Source organism: Acanthochromis polyacanthus, chromosome 1 (assembly GCF_021347895.1).
Source record: "Acanthochromis polyacanthus isolate Apoly-LR-REF ecotype Palm Island chromosome 1, KAUST_Apoly_ChrSc, whole genome shotgun sequence".
In the NCBI taxonomy this organism is placed as follows: Eukaryota; Metazoa; Chordata; class Actinopteri; family Pomacentridae; genus Acanthochromis; species Acanthochromis polyacanthus.
The window spans coordinates 60,672,962-60,693,336 of NC_067113.1; the positions used below are offsets into that span (position 1 = coordinate 60,672,962).

General features: G+C 40.3%; 1 protein-coding gene across 1 annotated transcript; it reads right to left on the bottom strand.

The window, feature by feature from the left end:
* Positions 1-318: 318 nt before the first annotated feature.
* Positions 319-15,535, bottom strand: e2f7 (E2F transcription factor 7). The gene is made up of 13 exons (XM_022220865.2): positions 15,330-15,535; positions 14,659-14,772; positions 13,866-14,177; positions 13,290-13,446; positions 12,705-12,944; positions 9,936-10,091; positions 9,671-9,814; positions 9,339-9,515; positions 9,136-9,220; positions 6,815-7,124; positions 5,758-5,923; positions 4,094-4,488; positions 319-1,956 (listed from the first exon to the last, which is right to left on the bottom strand). The coding sequence occupies exons 2-13, from the start codon at positions 14,755-14,757 to the stop codon at positions 1,801-1,803; spliced, it is 2,397 nt and encodes a 798-aa protein (XP_022076557.2). The 5' UTR covers positions 14,758-14,772; positions 15,330-15,535; the 3' UTR covers positions 319-1,800.
* Positions 15,536-20,375: the final 4,840 nt, after the last annotated feature.

Consider the following 20,375-nt stretch of genomic DNA (forward strand, 5'->3'; position numbering starts at 1 on the left):
TTGCAACAACAGGAGTTCTGTTCCAGATGAAGTGTGCCATCTGACCACACGAGCATCACTTGTTTCCATCTGCTAGGCCGGTTTGAATTATTTGTGGCATCTGCACATTTGTAAATTGGCAAACTGAAGACATCTGTATATCTGTCAACACTTTTTCCCCCTCAAATGTTTAGTATTATGCACACTGTAATTACTACAACATTCTTTTCTTTCCTTTGTGTTCAAAATCAACTGTAGAGGCAGTGTTTTTTTTTAAATAGTCGTATGATGTGTAAATGCAGTTACAAGTTATGCAAATTAAATCACACAATGCAATACTTGCCAGCACCATACAGTTTTTAATAGTTTGTGAAAGTTTCACAGGAAAAATGCCTACAGAGCTACAGAGAGAGCTACAGTGAGGAAACAACAGGTTTTCAGCGGATGTAACTGCTAAAACTTACAGTGCAATAATTATTATGTAACAGGAAAGCAGCATTAACATTCTGCATGTGAAAGTCTTAAATGACACTATGAATACAACGTTAAAAAAAAGACTTTACATTTCTGACTACACATCCACTGGTCAGTGAAGGATCTGTACACCCTTTGGCGTGACATAGCTAAGCTCTCCTGAATGATTCCTGTACAGAGCACCAGTATTTTAGGTAGTCTGGAGGCTAAATAACGGGCTCATGACTAGAAAGTCGCTGATGTAAATTCTTGGACGACCTGAGAAAATCTGTTTTGAGGCTACAGCACTCTTCTCTCAATAAGGTGCCTTTAAGCAAGGCACTTAACTTCTAACAGCTCAATGTGCTGGACTGTATGAATGGGAAAGAGCTGTCAAGAAAACAAACACGAGCTCAGTGTAATTTCCCTGGAAAAATGACAGCGAACAGCTTTACAGTACTCTGATTTTTCTCCAAACTCCCATTCTAGTCACTCGTATTCAAATACCTGAGAGCATCGTCACATTGTCCTTTAGTCATCAAAACAGTACCAGGGTTTGGTGTTTAACCATAAAGCACTATGGTTATTCATTCCCAGTAAAAAACACACAGCACCAGTAATATCCGTGTTCCTGATGAGCAAATTAATGCATCTGTTGTGCATTAAGAAATTAAAAAGAACTTTTCCTTCAGGTACTTCTCTGGCTGTAAACATTTAAGGCTTTAGTGATTTGTTTTCCCCTCACAGTAATGTGTTTGAAATGAGCTACGGGAGGATTGTCCTACTACTTTTGCAAACTGGTGTTCAGCAGCTAACAGATTTCCTATCACACTTTGATAATGCAACAAAATCCAAAGGGGCCAATTAAAAACGGTTACTTCAAGATGAGACAACATACATTCGTCACTTAGTGCTAAAAGAAACATTAACTCTCCATTACAGTCCCGGTAATCAACATATATTAGCTAAAATATAAATAGCAACTGGGCTAGAATACACAAACAGAATTGGGTACCTTGATCATATCTGGGAGGGAAAATTAAGGCTGAAATACAAAACACAACAGTGACCGACTCCCACCACAGGAGGGCACTGTTACATTGGCAATACTGTTTTAGTCAGTCACTGAAATTTAGTGTCCCATCCTTTAACCATGAGGCACTTTTAAACTGTTACCACTGCAGGCTAATAGCAGGTTTGCCTCCTTAAAACTGACAGTCATTAGCATCATGTCTGCTTTCAAACCATGTTTATCGTTTAAGTTTAACAGTATGAAAATAAAGCACCAAAGGTTTGAAATCATATTTTCCATTTCAGGCTCAACGTCTGAGTGTCAGGACGGCATGTTAAACACACGCTCAGGTCGCTTCATATGGCTGGAGGGTGGCCGATGTCCAGTCTTCTCTGAGCCGAACCTCTTTTCCGTGCCGCTGGTGCAGCACCGACTACATTTCCCAGAGTGCCGGGGGTTTGGAAGAAAGCCTTTGAAGAAGACGCTGCGGTTTCTTTAGGAGTATGTGGAGTCTGAAGAGAGAGCAAGACAGTCATGTAAGTTTTGAGAACATTTACATGAGCATTTTTTTGAGAACACTGCTTCCTAGTCCTGTGCCAGTCACATCGGCTTTATTACATTTCATTGCATAGCAGACATCATGAGGGTGTGACTCGGGTTTCTTTGGTTCAAAATCCAAATTTCACAACTTTATCTGGATGTTCCAGAAAAGCTAATCTAACTATGACCAAGCTACTTTAAAATACTATACACAAACACAAAATCCAGATGGACTTTGGGTAATTTTAAGGTGCAATATGTGAGATTTCGAAAATTAAAAAAAGCAAAAAACCCTACACTCATACATGAAGCTGTGAATGTTAACCGTTTTAACTTTATTCATTATTAATCACACTGTTGCCAAGTTTTTGGTTCACTAACCAAATCATTTTAGCTCTACAAGGAACGGTATAACTCATTTTAACTTGCTTTAAATGTAAATTTTTTTAATATATTTCTAATTTTCCTTTTCTTTTTTATGTTTCATTATATTTGTCATTTCATTGTGATCTTTTATGCTTGCGTCAGTGGTTCCACTGCTTTTAATGCTTTAATGTAAAGCACATTGAGTTGCCCTGGTGTTTTAAATGTGCTGTACGGATAAAGCTGCCTCGCCTAAAGTATTGAAGAATATCATATTAGAAGGGAGACTGGGTGGTGATTAATGGCTCATCAGAACACGATCACTGACTTGTTCTGTTGTTTATAATGCTGCGTTAATTTGCCATCCAGCACCACATCAAACTACTCCGTCTGGGATGAGCAACACCAGCAGAGCTATACTGGGCTGTGCAGACAAGGACACCAATCCCTGTTTAACAAGTTGGAGATTAATCAGCTGTGACGCACCAAAAGTGATGCGTAAATGAGGGGAAACCTTCCACAGAACAGATGCTGCAGTGGCTCTCATGTCAAGCTGTGTTGTGGCATTTTGCAAGCGCCTGATACCAGAGAGGTCATTTATCATGATGAAGGCCAATTATGTTGATGTTAATATGTTTTATAGAGCAGACAGATGTGTGCATGTGTAAGCAACCAACACACTGCAAAAACTCTAAATCTTACCAAATCTGTTTGTCTTATTTTCAGTCAAAATGTCTCATCCCACTTGATTTAAGATAAATTCACTTAACAAGCGACATTTCAGCAAGATGGAAGGACTTGTTTTAACCCTCCTGTTGTCTTCATTTACAGGCACAAAAAATATTGTGTCCTTGTCTGAAAAAATCCAAAAATTCAGCAAAAAATTCCCCAAATTTCTGAAAATTTGCAAAACCTTCAGGAAGAAAATTTCAGTAATTCCTTAAAAGTTTGCCCTAAAAATATGTTTAAAAAAGAAATCCCACAAATTTGACAAGAACATTCTTGTAAATATTTTCAAAAAAATTGATTAAAAAATCTTTTAAAAAAATACATACATACACATATATATATATATATATATATATATATCAGTAAAACATCTAATATTTTCTTTAAGAACATTCACAAAAAAAAAAAATCAACCAAAATCCAGCGAATATCGCTGGATTTTGGTTGATTTTTTGTTGTGAATATTCTTAAGAAAAAAAATGTTCAGAGATTTCCCAAAAATGTGGACATCAGAAGTTTCCCTGTGAAAATATATTTTTTTTCACACATTTTCTAACTTTAAAACGGGTCATTTTGACCTGCAGGACAACAGGAGGGTTAAGACAATGCATCTTAAATATTTTGTTAAGTCAAACGATCTTGAAATGATCTTGTTTTGAGTTGTATTTGACAAGAAAACTCCAAATAAGTTTAATGCGTCTCAGATTAGAAGGTTAGATGAAAGCAAAAATCTATTTTGGGAGTGGAAAAACTGCTATTTTTTAGCATATATGGCTTATTTTAAGACACCTAAGCTTGACAATCCTGGTAAAACACAGCTTAAAATAAGTTTTCACAGCTAATTTTACGATCTTAACATTCTAAATATCACATCTTATTTCAAGAAATCTTATCAAGCCATTTTCCACTTGTTCTACTGGCAGATTTTTTCCACTTATTTCAAAGTAAAAGTTCCTTGAAAAAAAATTGTTTTCTTGTTTTGAGAGGGGCATTTTTTCCAGTGCAGTTCATTCTTACCAGTGGTTCTGCTGTGGTGATGCTGACAGTCTGTCGAGGTCCTGAAGGAGAGTGTGGCGTGCTGGCTGCCGACCCGTAAAGCCTGCTCTGTTCTGGGGTAGATGGCGACGGAACCGGCGACCTGCTGAGATCCGACGCCGCTGCCGTCACACCGTAAGGAGCCGGCCCGACCATGAAGTGGGCGGGCGACATCATGGCGGGCAGGCTGAAGCTCAGTTTGGTGTGAGCGTCAGAGCCTTGCTGCTGCAGGCTGCCGGTCACCAGGGGATAGTGGGAGAGGGCAGCAGAGGGCACCAGGACATAAGGTAGCGCCAAAGTGGGAACACTGCTGGGAGGAAGTGTGAGACTGGCTGGCTGCTGTCCGGCTGAGAGGAGGAAGCTGAGGCTGTTTAGTCCTGGAGAAGAAGGGAGAGGAGGCGTGGTGAGAGGTGCTGTGGATTCCACTTCTACTACTCATATCAATCAGTTTTTGAAACATCAAGTAGTAAAAGTATATTTTTCTATTCTCATATTGCACAGGAAGTGAGTAGAAAAATGCTTCACATCCTACGGTCTCATTTTCTAAAGAATGTCGACATTGTTAGAATATCCACTCACTTTAAACTGTAATTAAATCACCATTAAATCCACCTTTTAAGCCATTTTTGCTGGAATTTGCGTTTCCCCATTTCCCAGCTTTCCTCCACCTGGTACAGCCTGCCGGCCACTTTAACCCTCCTGTTGTCTTCATTTATGGGCACCAAAAATTATTTTCTTGTTTGAAAAAAAATCCAAAAATTCAGCAAAAGAATCCACAAATTTATGAAAACTTGCAAAACCTTTAGGAAAAAATTCCAATAATTCCTTATAAGTTTTCCTAAGAAAGTTTTATTTAAAAGAAAAAAAAAACAAATTTGGCAAGAAAATTCTTGAAAATATTTTCAAAAAATGAGTAAAAATCTACCAAAAGAATCCTAAAAATATCTAAAGTGACTACATATATGTCAATAAAACTTGTGATATTTTTTTAAAGAACATTTGCAAAAAATGAACTAAAATCCAGGGAAATTCACTGGATTTTGGTTGATTTTTTGTGAACGTTCTTAAGAAACATTGTTAAAATTTATCTTTTCCACCAAAAAAATGCTCAAAAATTCCCAAAATGTTGAAAATGTGGACATCAGAGGTTTCACTGTGAAAAAAAAAATTTTCCCCCACATTTTCAAATTTTGAAACGATTTAATTTGACCCGCAGGACGACACGAAGGTTAAAAACATGCAGCTTTTGGCAGCTGTACCCGACCTGTCGGAACGATCACTGCAATGCTTCGGCATGTTTACGCAGATGCACATATCTGATGAATCACAGCCTATAATTATATATTATTATTGTCAAATATTTTTCTTGAAAACTGCAGAAACAATTTTTAATGTCACCGAGAATCCAGTTTAATGACTTTTAATGCCATGTAAGGCGTTAATTTTCACACAATCAACTTAATGACTATTAATGCTTTTTAATGCCCTGCAGAAAATGTCTGTGATAAACACTGACACTTTGACTCTTTTTCTTCTCACATGAAAGCCATGTTTCCACCAACAACACATGATATATTTATCACCTGACTCTGTGTTCTGCTAAATCCAACTCAGACAGTTGGGTTGAACTTCAGAGTGTCCGTTACCTGCATTGTTGGGTACGTAGAGGTAGTGTGATGGTTGAGCTTGCTCAGTGCTGTTGCTGTCACTGACCAGCTGCTCTCTGGTGAGGTCTGCTGGGCGGCTGGGGGACGTCCTGGTGTTGCTGGTCTGTGAACACTCTGCTGCTTCCCTGTGAGGTTCAGCTCTGATCTGCAAAGAGGAACAAACACTGGGAATAAATCACCCTGCTCTGCCTGATGGAAACAGAAAACAGATAAATCATTCAATTGCAGTGCCATCACTGGCTGATATTAACATAAACACAGAAGCACAACAATTCCTTGCACTGCGGGCATTTTTACATTTATTCCACAAGCCACTTTTTGCTGATTTCATTTATTTATAGTGTAGCAATACTCTATATATTCATTCTTGTATGTTATTATAATTATTATCTTTACGGTGTATTGCTCCTGTAACATGGGAAATTTCCCCTGACATGGGGAGTAATAAAGGGTTATCTTATCATATCTTCGGGGATGTACATTTGATATTGTTCTCCTAAAAGTCTCCATTACGCTTCATGCTCACAGATGACTGCTGTGCTGATGGACACTCTTCACTTCCAACGACTCTGATGTTAACTTGTGCCAAGTGATTTTCCTGATGTAGAAGTGCAGTCCTTATGGTCTACTTTCCAAGCCTCCCTTTGGAAAGACCATCTTATCACGTGAAATGGGACTTTCCAATTACTAGGATGATGTAGCCTGATTAATTGCACGAGGTTTCCCAGTTATCAGATATCCCATACATCATGAATATGAGAATTCTGTAATTACACCAGAGGTTAGTTACACTGATCAGCGAGCATGTCGTATTTAATATTTCCCATTTAACTGTCTGCTATCCGTAATTGCTAACAGGATCTTCTGAGTGTGGGTTCAAAACTACAGAGAAAGAAAACACAGCATGCAATCATACTGCTGCACTCAACCAAATAATGATGCTGTAACCAGTCAATTTTCACTGGGACAACAACAATGATTAACTTCATCCCTTCTGTTTAATATTTAAACACGCCATCATGCAGCATCTTCTCACCTTGTCACAGTCCTCTAATCCAGACACTCCCTGCTTTTTCACCAGCGTCTCCTCCTCGTCACTTTCGGCCCTCTTTCTCTTCCTCCCCTCCACAGACTCCAGCCTGGGTGACCTCTGTCCTTCAGGAACCTGGTCCAGCTTGTCTGGTGTCCTGAACAGCATAACAACGGAGGGCTGGGACAGGCTGGGCAGGTAGGCCATGCAATGGGGAGACGGGGAGGAGGTGAGAAGGGGCTCCGGGTGGAGGTGAGGTACCAGTAGGGCGGGATGGGTGGAGGACGGGGGAAGAGAGCTGCAGCCGGGATGGTTTCTGAAGAAAAACAGGAAGAAAAAGGCAACAAATTAGTGAAATATTGAGCTTTAATTTTGACTTCTGAGATGTAGTTTGATTTGGTTTAAGCTTCAGTTTAAGCTAAATCTGATCTGGAAACTTATTTTGAGATGACACACATTAAAAACTGAAGTGGACAATCAAATGGAAAGTTCCCAGCAAACCTGTTTCTCGCCCAATTATCTCCTGGGCTTTGTCTGGAAAAACTGCTTCACAATCACAACTTTTAAATAGCAATATCAGGATTTCTGGAAATAAGATGTGATATTTAGAATATTGAGATCTTAAAATTGGCTGTGAAAACTTATTTTAAGTTATATTTTACCAGGATTGTCAAGCTTGGGTGTCTTAAAATAAGCCAGAGATGCTAAAAAAAAGAAGCAGTTTTTCACTAAAAAAATATATATTTTTGCTTTCATGTAACCTCCTAATTTGAGATGTTTTAACCCTCCTGTTGGCCTAATTTACAGGCACTAAAAAATATTGTCTCTTTGTCTGAAAAAATCCAAAAACTCCACAAAAACATTCCCTAAATTTCTGAAAATTTGCAAAACCTTCAGGAAGAAAATTCCAATAATTCCTTAAAAGTTTCCCTTGAAAGTTTTATTTAAAAAAAAATTTGGCGAAGAAATTCTTGTAATTTAAAAAAAAAAAAAAAAAAAAAAAGAGTAAAAACCTTCCAAAAAATCCTAAAAATATCTAGAAATAATTTTGCTGGATTTTGGTTGATGTTTATGTGAATGTTCTTAAAGAAACATTTTTAACATTTCTTTTTTTCCTATAAAAAAATGGTCAAAAATTTCCCAAAAATGCTGAAAATGTGGACATCAGAAGTTTTGCTATGAAAATATATATTTTTTACACATTTTCAAACTTTAAAACAGGTTAATTTGACCCGCAGGACGACACGGGGGTTAAACTTCTTTGGAGTTTTCTTGTAAAATTCAACTCAAAACAAGATAATTGCAAGATTGTTTGACTTAACAAGATATTCAAGATGCTTTGTCTTAAAACAAGTCCCTCTATCTTGCTGAAACATCACTTGTTAAGTGAATTTATCTTAAATTAAGTGGGATGAGACATTTTGACTAAAAACAAGACGAACAGACTTGGTAAGATTTTGAGTTTTTGCAGTCTTGTATTTGACTGCATTCACTAAATCCTTGGTAAAGGTCCTCTGTTAGAAAAATGACTCCATGTCCCTATGATCTCTCTTGCTGATGTGCAGACTTCAAACTGTCCACCTACCAGCCATAAACCTTCAGCTCTTATCCTGTGGCCGACCGCTGCCCCCGGTGCATTTTCTTCCCAGCCCCACGTCTAAAATATTCCTTTTCAACACACACTTCCATGTCTTATTATCTTTCTCCCTCCAAAAACACTGAACAGCCACAACCTTGAGGCAGCGGAGATGTGACCCCGAGCAGGCCAACCACATAATGGGAAATAATAAGAACTACTGTGTAGTCCATCTGTGGAGCCAACACATACACTCACAGGAGGCAAACATTCACATCCACAGCTGTCAGATCCTGTTACACACAGCCTAAAGCTGAACGCATCAGCCAGTATAAACACCAGGAGTCAGTGTGAAATACTACGGCGTATAGAAGATTAAAACACGATTCAGCGAGGGAAGGGTCATAGCATCTTATAATGTCTTCACTTGACAAAAGAAATAGCTTTTAATGTCTAATGTATACAAACTGAAAACCATTTGGCTGTAACTGTGCAACCGTAGCTAGAAAATTGCCGTGCCTGAGATGAAAAAGAACCCTTTAACCTTGTTGCAGGCAGCTGATGTGGACTCTCTTCATCAATAATACTGATAGTCTGAGCTGGCAAAGGTTAGCAGAAAGAGCTACGGCTTGCTGTAAATTCTCTGGCAGTAAATCTGCGGTGAATGACTGCAGATGAAATGAAACCCAGTGAATGTGAGCGCGATTACAGAGAGTGCGGAGTGTCTGTGTGTGTCTCGGTTTTTACTCACTCGGTGCTGTTTTCAAACTGCAGTCGACAAACTGTGCTGTTGTTTGTCGTCTTTCTGGAATAATCCACAGGATGGTTTGGCAGACCTGTAGTGTGAGGAACAAAAAAAGACCATCACAGCCGTATTCCAAATGATCTCATTTGTTTTACAGAACAAATAATGACATGTACGACATTGAAATTTAAAAACGGAGTGTCTCTTACCCGTTATTTCACGTCGTGGGCTGCTGGGAGCAGAGCTGACCTGCCGCTGGATGGCGACAGAAGTAGGTGTGATGTTGAAGGAGGCGTGACGCGCCATCTTTGCTTGTCTGAGGTCCTGGCCTGTCACCGGCTGTGTGGGTTCAGGTGGAGCGATGGCTGCTACATTCAAAGTGTTTCCTACAGACGATGACAGCGAGGTGCATGAGAACTGAGTAGACATGAGTGCCATGATGAGTCTTTTATACAAAACACCTTAGAGAGACTTAGAAAGATTGTAAAAGTGTCTTCAGGTTCAGTAACGTTTGTTGGCGAAGCTCGTCTTTAATTCTCACCAGCATTCCCAGAGTTGTTGAATTTCACCGGGCCGAGCCACTTGAAGGCTGGTTTCCTGCCTCTCTCCTCTCTGACATGAACCTTCTTTATGAGGCCCAGGCTGGTCAGCACATTTGCGATGTCGTACAGGCGCCGCACTTTCGCTGGAGATGCGGAGAAAAAATGTTTTATTTTGATGAAACAGAACAAACACGATTTAGCAATCCTTACAGCAAACTGATGGCTGTAAAACAGGGCGTGTTGCTGTCCTGTTGGCTGTCTTACTCTTGTATTTGCTGTGACTTGAGGAGTCCTGACTCTCCTCGATGAGGATCTTTGCTGCTGCATCCAGGGTGACAGTCTGAGTTTTGGACACCAGGAAAAGCATAACAAACTTCTGGCTCATGATGCGCAGAGATTTGTCTTTCCTGTTGCTACCAGCTGCAAAAACACACATAAGACACATATAATGTACATACAGTAGGTACATGCAGTATGCCACGCTACTTTTTTAACCAGAAGTAAAACTGAGTCATTGCAACACGATGTAATTACAGATTATAACAAATAACATGCACCAAAACTGTGCGACCCTCAGTCACTTCATTATGTAATGATCTGCAACATGTCAAACACATCCTTCAAGAGCGACTTCGAAAATATGTTAGACATGTAAAATACAGCCTGAAACATGAAACTTGCTGATAAAGCAGACATTGTCATTTGTCTACAGTAAAACATATCCTTGGGTTTTATTGCAGTCTCTTCAATTTTTTCTAAGATTTTAATTACCAGAATGGGGTTTTCTAACCAAACACAACATTAACAACACTATCTGGCTGCTCAACACTCTCCATGGGCGTAACGGACGCGGGGTACGCGTGGGACATGTCCCCCGCACTTTCCACATCTGTCCCCTCTGTCCCCCCGCACTTTTTTCAGCCGTTACAACAGCTAAACCCGTAATTAGCATCCAGTAACGTGTTTTTCCGAGCCGTCTTTGAATGCACCATGAGCGCATGCTAACGCAGGTGTTCCACAGGAGACGTGCTGCTGTGCTGAGCAGTGCTGAACGTGCGTCTGGAGTAATGTTTAGCAAACCAGCCAGAGCCAGCAAGAAGCAAAAAACTTTACACAGTTTTTTCCAAACAAACCGTGTAAGTTGTGTGACCTTGTTGGATGCAAACAATGTTAGACTTGTTAGCTAAATGATGACAAGGTAAAACGTGGCAATATATCAATATGTTAAGCTAGTTAACAATAATTTAAATGTTGTTGCCTCTGTTACATTACTTGCTAATTAGTTTATTCTTGGAATAAACCCAGTCCTCTTTCATTTCTGGGCAGAAGATGTGCTCACAATTGCTCTCCATGTATTTAAGTCTTTTGGTCCCAAAAGAGGAGAGTCAGGGAGGAGAAAAAAGAATAGGCTATCTATGGTATAACTTTACAACTATTTTTTACTCCTTCTCTTTCTAATTCTATCTCAGAATTTTGATTTTCAGATTTTTTAATGATTATTTCCATAACAAAGAGCAGAGTCAGGCAGGAGATGGACCAGAGGCGGCGGCCAGCAGTAATGTTGACCATGCAGGGTCTGCAGAGGTGAAAAAAAATATATGTGGCTGAGAAAAAAATATGTATCTATGGGTTAAAGTGATTTTGAGGTTAAATTCTACTGCAATTTTTACTCTTCCTAATGCTATTTCAGAATTTTTCTTACCACATTTTTAATGTTTATTGCCATAACAGAAAGAGCAGAGTCAGGGAGGAGATGGATCAGAGGCCAGCAGCAGGAACAAGGATGTAGGGTCTTTACAGGTAAGGAGAGATTATAACTTCCTGAAAATAAGATATCTATTGCAGGGAGAAACCAGGCAGTACTGATCATTTCATGTTCAGTGTTTGGCACCTTTGGCTACTCGTCCAGTAGATGTTCAAGGGACATTGTTGTCAACTCAACTAGAGTTTGGCCACTAAAACTTTAGATTTTATTGTTTAAAGTTTTATACTTTATAGTTTAAAGAACTAGCCTAGTTGGTCCCCTGGTATTGTACTGTGGCTGTTAGGGATTATGTGGTTCTTTAGCCACTAAGGACGGTGCAATTAAATGTAAGAGAATGATAAATCGCTCTGAAAAATTTGTCCCCCTCACTTCTGAGATGGTGGTTACGCCCATGACACTCTCACACATATATGACCAGAGCTGAAAGCAGATTTAGTGGCTAATGGCACAAGCATTTGAGTTATATTAGACAGTTAGACTGAGCTTTGTTTTTTTATTTGCATAAAAAATAAGCGCTTAATTGGAGATTTATCCAACACTATAGGAAGCACTTAAATCCTATAATTTATAATAAATATGTCACATCTGAAGACACTGAATGTCCACATAACATGTCCTTTAATGCCATGTTTATAGCATTGTATCAACCTTCCAGCTCCCATGTGAGCTGCTCTCCTCTTCTTGGGGCAACATCTTGGTGTACTCATGCTGGGCTGAAGTGAAATGTTTCAAATTGGTTCAACAATAATGTCCTCGGATCACGAGCCAAGAGATTCTTAGCTGCCCAGCCAATCCCTTTTCTTGTAGCCGTTTGTTGCTTTCCAGCTGTGATGATAGACACTAAATGCATTATTACATCACCTGGAGTCGACCTACTCTCACCAGCAGACACTAAACACATCATGGATATCAAGGCCTGTCACCAAGCTTTACTTTTGGAAACTACCTTGTTGTCACAAAGGCCACATTGTCAAGTCAACAAACAGCCTCTTAATAACAAGCAGTGTAAGTCAACAGGGAGGTAGTGTTACTATGGAAACCAGGCTTGTATCTGTTACTGCGAGTTTATATGCGGTAGTTACGACAAAGCCTACACTTAAATCTTCACGCAACAGCATTTAAGAAATGCTCTTATCAAACTGTTACTATAATAAACTCTTTATCACCGCTATTAAAGCAGTCATTGTTAAATGACCTGCAAAGGAAAGTTGCACACTCTTCTTGTAATGTTAACTCTACATAATTTCTACACTTGATGCGTTTATTACCGTTGCCAGCTTCTCCTTCCCCTCCGTCGCCCTCGTGGCCCACTCCAGTCCCCGCTGCTTCGGCGGTCAGCTCCATCTGGAGGTGGTAGCCCTGCTGCCGACCCCTCCTCTGCAGCTCCTCCAGCGTGGCCTCCAGCCGCTGACGGCCGTACCACGTGTAGCTGTTCTTGGCTATTCGGCCCACGATCGTCAGGGACTCTAAAACGTTGACGATGTCGTATATGCGCCGCCGCTCCACTCCTGACAGGGTTAGAGTGGAGAAATGACACACACATTCCTCTAAAATCTGTGCTCACATGTGAGGAACAAACTATCAGATGGTCAGTGTTAAAGATGCTCTCAAGATCATTTCAGCTTAGCTCCCCTCTAATAAATATTCTGCAACATGTTTGTATTAAAACTAGGTCTCCATAGCAACCACCCCTAAAGGCAACAACATAAAACTTTACGATGCTCATGAAACGCAGATTAGCTGCTTCTATTATCTTCTCCCATGAGGTGTACACAATAGCAGCACAGGCACGAGTTAGGACTAATTACGGCCATCAGCATCTCCCCCATTCAGCCTCTTTCAGCGGTTCTTACCCAGACTGTTTGCCACCTCGTCCAGTGAGATCCAGATGGGGCTGTGAGGTGGCGGGTAATCGGGGTAAAGGGCCAGGAACTTCTGGCAAAGCAGACCCAGACTCTTCTGCTTCCTGCTTGGCTTTTTCTCTCCATCTTCTCCGTCCATAGTTTCAAACTGCACAGACAGAAAAATGCATGCGAAGCACTCAGCCAGATGTTTAATGACAAAAATGTATTGCTAAAGCACGTTGCCTCACCATCAACATGCTTTAGCAATAAAAGCATGAATTAAATATCCCACCACATTAGTCTTTATAACACTGCATGAAGACACACATTTCAGTCAAAAACCTTAAATTATTATTCTGTAACACTTCTTTAAGAGTTTATATGTTAAATATAAACGAATTCCTCCAGTTTCTAAAAACATATAAACAAGAATAAGACTATTATAGACTTAAAGAGGTAAACCAAGAACCTAAAAAATGTCTTGGTTGCTATCTTAGAGAACATTTTTAAAAAGGTGTGTTTTTAATAACATAATGTAGCCCTTAGCATCTTTCAGCAGCTATTAAAATGTCCCATCTCGAGTACCTGACATGACTCGTCCACCTCTGTATCCTCCACCACAGCGTCTGGGCTCGCCGGCTTGTCTTTGTCGTTCTCTATTGGCCTGAACAGCACCTTCTTCATCTCTCTGTCCCGGATGTCTGGGCTCGCTGCACTGATCAGCATCTTCAGGTTAGCCGTGGGCGTCCAGGGTTCGGTCAGAGCGGTGCGTTTGATGGGGGTGATGTGGGCCAGGTCAGGGGTGGCACCTTTTCTGTTCATCAGCAGAGCCGGGATGGTGGTGGACTCTGCAGATTTTAGCGGCGTGGATCTTCTCCTCTCTGTATACATATTTTCCTGTGACATAGGGAGTTACGTGATATTAGACAACGTTTGAATGACTCTGCAGTACTGAGATCGCAAACATTTGCTCACACTGTAAAATTCAAGGACTCAAAACTGGCAATTTTTAAGCAAAACATGATATTACAAAGCATAATTGTGTCATTTTGTGAAATCTGCTACTGTATGAACCAAATCTATATGAAAAGGTCCTTTATAGGAAGCTGAATGTTGACTCAAATCAAACCTTTTCAAGCTAGCTCACTGGTTTGTACACTTCAGGGCCTGGATTAGCATTTTTATAGCCTACAAACATACTTTCTGGTATGAAACCTCAGTGACTAGAGTAGTAAAACCGCTCTAGCATTAGCTCTTATCTTTCAAGTTTGCCTTAGCATGCCACCACATTACTCTGAATAACCAGCCCTCTTTCAGCAGCATAACATAAAACCTCCCACACCTGAAATCAAGCAGGTATCCATCCACCTTAGCCTACCTTTTGTTCACTCTGGCCCCCATCCTCCTCCTCCGGGTCCACCTTGAAATATTTCCTGGGGCTTGAGAGGTCTTTCAGGGCTAAGCATTCAGCTTCCATCTGGGACAATGCAGCCTGTCCAAAGCAAAACCGTGCACAGAAAGTCAAAAATAGATCATCAGCCGGGCTAATCGTGTCGTTAAGGAAGGTGCACCCACCGCAGAAAAGTCAAACCTCAGTGGTCAGCTGAATTTGGCGCAAACAACATCAGCTAACTAGCTGTTAGCAGGCTAACTGCGCATCACGTCCACTCTTATGTCCCCTGCTTTACGGTATGTTTAAGTAATCCTAAAGTAATCTACTGAACAGCAGCTGTGTGGTAAGTTAGGAGCTACATGTCTTAATAAAAGGCGACTGTAAATTACGATTATTTTAAATTATAGTAAGATATATGCTTATGAACTCAGAAAATGATCAAATCGCTTAAATCAGTACAAATTAACACGTCGATTTAACTAAGATTGAACTTGTGAAGGGGATTAAATATATCACTATTACACATTTGCAGTCAATAAGGCTAATTTAGAGGTAATTAGCTATTTTGCTAAGGTAACTAGCTCAGCTGACCAGCATACCACTACTCAGCATTAGAGACAGCAGGAAACCGCTGGAGGGAAAGCACCAAACTTCACCTTTCTCAGCTCTGCAATGAATTAAATATCCCACCGCGGCTCTGCGTTCCGTTTCACACACTTGTCAGCTCGTAGTTTCTTCAGAACAACATAGCAGCTTGCTTCCCTCTTCAAAATAAGCGGGCAGTTCTTCTTAGGCTGCTCTCCCTCCGCTCCAGTCTAGCCCGGTTTGCGGACACTCTGTACTGTACAGCAGAGACTCCAGCATCACCCGCTCAAGCTTGTTTTCTGGCGCTCTCAGGCAGCTGGCTCCCATCAGCCAATCAGCGCCCTGGTGATTGGTTTCGTCATACACCTCTAGCCACTCAGCGTCGTCGAGCCCGGGTGCGCGCCGGGGCTTCTACCAATGGGCGTTCACGGACGACCACGCCTGCGGAGACGTGTTGGCGGGGCAACCGGCGCGCTCTGTGCGAGCCTGAGGAGGAGGGAGGGAAAATGAAGAGGTTTCACTCTGCAGCTGTTTTCGAGTGCAGGACCAGAAATCACAGCGGGAAGAGTCGTGATTATGAAAGATGCATTATTGGTGTTTCATTTTTCAAAAAAAAATCCTGAAATAGTGTTTTCTACCAGAAAGAACATTTTAGGATAATATAAGCACAGTTTAAATGTAAATCAAGCAGAGATAGAGCTTCATACTAAACTTTCACTCCAAAAACTTTATTTAAACGCTATTCAGTGCAATGTGGAAATTAGTAGGTGTAAAATGAATGCTCTGTGGTCTTGCTTTCGGGGGATAATTTGCAATCGAGGTATGCTTAATGTTACTTAACAAATCAGTAGCATTTTAATGTAAGTTTGAATGTTTTACTTTCCAATAATTGGGACATTTTATTCATTTGAATCCCGACTTAAACTAACATTAATAGCCCCTGGTCCTGTTCCTTTCTGACGACTAAAGCGGTCGATATACTTTAAGTACATTGAAAAAAATGAACACAGAAGAGTTTGCAGATGAGTGAGTTGTCTTTTTCATAGACGATCTTTGACTTCCAGCTGAGCGTCCTGGCTTCTTCTCCCACAGTGACACCAGCGTCAAATCAAAAACCTTGCGCCTAGAAACCCGCTATTAATACCTCCGACCTAATCACCCGGGCCTTTGTGGCTGTGGATGTCTGTAATTAGTTCTGCGGCTGAAACGGACAGATGGGGGGCGATGAAAGGAGGTGGGGAACAGTATGAGTGGCGCTAATAGTACCTGTACCAAAGCGCGAAAAATGGTGGTGGGAGAGAGGGTTCACTTTTTTTGCAGATGAGGTCCCGCCCTGCATGCAAACACTTTGTCTGGCAAGCCCCAAGTGTTTGCATAAGTATACAAAACCAGCCGCCAAACGGTGTTCAAACCCTGAGCATTGCTTAGGACTGTTGACTCAGAGTTGACTAAATCAAAGATCACATGCAGGGTTCTATAGGCAGGCTGTCAGTTTAAAGCTATCACTGCATGTATGCTTATCTATAAAAAAAATATTGTAGTGTATTCCTTCTGAATCACAGAAAATATGTTTCTGGTTATCAAAGTTCAAAATACTTCATGGTTGTGATTTCTAACCTGGAGGATGAGACTACCAGCTAGTCTTTAGAAAAGGTTGATGCTACTAGAGGTACGGACCCGTTGAGGTCACTGAAGAGCTGGCGCCGGTTAACTACTATTTGCTGCACATTACAGGCAGTTTATATGAATGACTTTGACGGCGAACATTGTATAATTTAACCAAAAATACACCGTCTCCTCTCACACTTTAGACATTGCAGTTTTTACGCTTTTCGACGCCGTGTATAAATTGTTTGAAGTCCAGTTCCTATTAATTAGTTTACCGCGTTCAGTGGTGGAAGCGGCTGACGAACTCCATTGCAAATGTTCCCATTTAATTTCGGACGCTAATTTACAAGATAAAGTTAAGGATGTCGCATATGAAACAAACACTCGTGAATGGTGAGGAGTAGCTCTTTAATTCGGCATGAATTAAAAAAAACAACCACAAACTCGATTTACTGTGATATTGTGAGATTTGTTTGTGGTTATGTAACTTAGCCATTCAACAGAGTCCGCTAACATTAAAGTGACTGTGACAGTGTCTGTGTTGACAGACGCAGAAAATACGTCAGGGTTTTGTTTAGGTTGTTAATATGTAATAGTCTGTCGCTACTTTTGAAGGTAAAAAAATACTTGTAGTTTGCTGGCTGTTAGTTCCGCCATTTGTTTTGTTTGCTGTTTGTGCTTTATTGGAACAGGGTCACGTGAATAAAAAGTTTTGCTATTTTTAATAGTAGTGCTGATTTCAACCCCCAAATCGCTGTCCGTGAAAAAGTCAGATAATGATATTTATAAGACATTATGCGTGATAGAAAAGAGAACAGCAGATGACTGACATGACAGGCTCGGCACGCAGATTCACCTCGAATCACGGAAGCGCCTTCATCACTCGGATTACCAAACCGGCTTATTAATATTTATGTACGTCGGATTACCAGCCAATCACAAAGCGCGTTCATCAGCCGGCTCATTAATATTCATGTACGTCTCATTAATATTTATGATAAGGGAAAGCGCCGTATCCGTAGGCCACAGGCTACGGGTACGGGTCCGTATCTGTAGACAGAGATGACAAGAGGGATATGGAAGTGTCTTTATTTCTTGGAAAGCTATTGTCACTGGGAAGCCAAAATGTTGGATAATGCAGCTCTATAATATAGAAATAAAGCTGTATTTTGACCTGAAATGGCTTCTAATTCTTAGTTATAGTGATTCTTTTGATTTGTTTTCACTCCTTTTGAAGTTTTCTCCTTTTATTGCTTTTCAACATGTCAAAATGACCAGTTCATTTTGGCTTCTTTGACAGAAATTTGAAATAAACTAATTCCTATAAATTCATTCCTATAAAAGTGAAAACAGATTTCTACAAGGTAATGTCAATTCTAAATGTTAAATAGAGAATAAATGATTGCATGAAGTGATTTACCTTAATCAGTCAGTTTCTGCTAGAAGCCACAAAATAAGTGAAATGGAGTCCACCTGAGTTCACAGAAGAGGAGAACTTCCAAGGGAGGTGAATACTTTCACCAGGCACTGTCAGCAGAGCTAGTTTAACTCGAGATCTGATCGATTTAACTGTACTGTCTGAGTGGAACTAATTATGTTCTAGTTATCTCGTTATCATACTGAATAAATGATTTCACCCAACAGATGCCAAATTTGACATTCTAGATTCAATGCCACAAATACAATGAATAACATGCCAGGAGTGCAGATTCATGTGTGGATTGTGGCCTGGGGTATTCCCAGCACATATCTGCCCCAGTCACCCCCACAAAAAGACTGGGAAGCTGTACGGGAACCAGGAAGTGTACTCAGAACACAGCTAAGTGTGCAACAGTCAGCCAAGTGCGAGCATTTGAACAATTATTATTATATTTAGTGTAGAAGTGCTATTTTTAGTGAACCTGTGAAAGTGTACTTAATTAGCTAATCAGGGTGAAACTGTGGCTTATGTTGGAAAACTTTAAATGCAGATGGCAGCTCTGTCTGTTCTTGTCCAGTGACTGACACTGCTGACCAACTTTGCAACTTTCTTATTATGTAAGAAAAAGCAGGACACAGGGAGTACACCCTTGTCGGCAATCTTATTGTTGTTTCATCCAGTTTTTCTTTCAGGTTTTGACCTTCCGCGTTTGAGCTTACTAAGCTGTCATTACACTCCCCATGACCCACTTAAATTGCATTCTTTGTTTGAGTTCAGCTGGGTCCTCAAACAAACCACATCAAGAGGCCTCAAAGAGAGAAACTGTGACTGAATGAATTATTTAACAATTTGTTTTGTTCAGAGTAATGGAGTTAGCACACAGGATCCTTTCCAGCAGTGGTCTGTTGTTACATTTTAAAGTTGCATTTAAGCTTTTTTGACCTCTTAATCTGCTAATATCTGTTTGGGGAAGACTTTTATTTGTTTTCAGCAGATGATGCTTTTTCAGTTTCATGCCTTTTGCTTTAGCCACTGGTGAGTAAACTGCAGCTAGCTAGAGCTGCGTTAGACATCACTGACATTATCTCAGTAAATATAAAACTTTTTTAAAAGCGCATATGCACATGTAGTGGGCCTCCAAACATTTTCTCCAGGTAATGCTATTTTTAGTAGGCACCTTTCCAGAAATTCACAGAAGCCACAGAACATTTTTTTTTTGACACAGCTTGTACAACATAATGTTACAAAACTCAGAATGTACATTAAGTGTAAAACATTTAGTCGTGCACCATTCCTTTTGGTACTTACTGACAAGCACACAGTATGGTTAATAGTTTCTTTTCCCATCACCACTGAAAAAAAATGAAGAGGAAGAAATGTACATTACAGATGTAAATATAATCTGATTTCTGACTGTTTTAGCTGCTTGCACGCCTTTGTTCTTTACTGGCCCAGCCCTGGTGATTAAGCTTCAGGTGAGGGCAACAAGTTTAGGCATGTTCTGTGGGAGTTATTGATGCAAGGCTTACTGGGAAATTCTGAAAATTACTCAAACTACAGGCAAGAGACACTACAGTGTCCAAATTCTGTAATTTACTGATCAGCGGCCTAAGAGCATGCAAAAGTTCAGTGAAGGGTAGAGACTTCCTTTAACATTAAAAGGTTCATTCTATTTCTGTCTGTGCTGTCTGACTCTTTTCATTTCTCTGCTTTATTCTGCTCTCTCTCACTTGCTTGTCAGCTTTTATTACCATCGCATAATCTTTCTTTTTGCCATAGCTTTGCTGTTCCGTGTTGCAGACTGACCTTTTATCAAACTGCTCCCTTGGAACGATTGAGCTCAGACATTTTATAACAACCAAAATGTCTTACATCTGACATTGGCATTTAGTAAAAACTTCAGACAGAATCTTAAGTCAGCTCCTCACACATGGCTTGCTTTTCATCATGGTGTATTATTGTTTAAATCATTCAGTTGTCTCAGTTTTCTGCTTTATCGGATCTGTCCTTCTGAAGTCACACACATTTTTGCATATCTGCAGTTTTCACAGCCGGTAAGTGCTACCATGAGACATTTCCAACCCCTTTA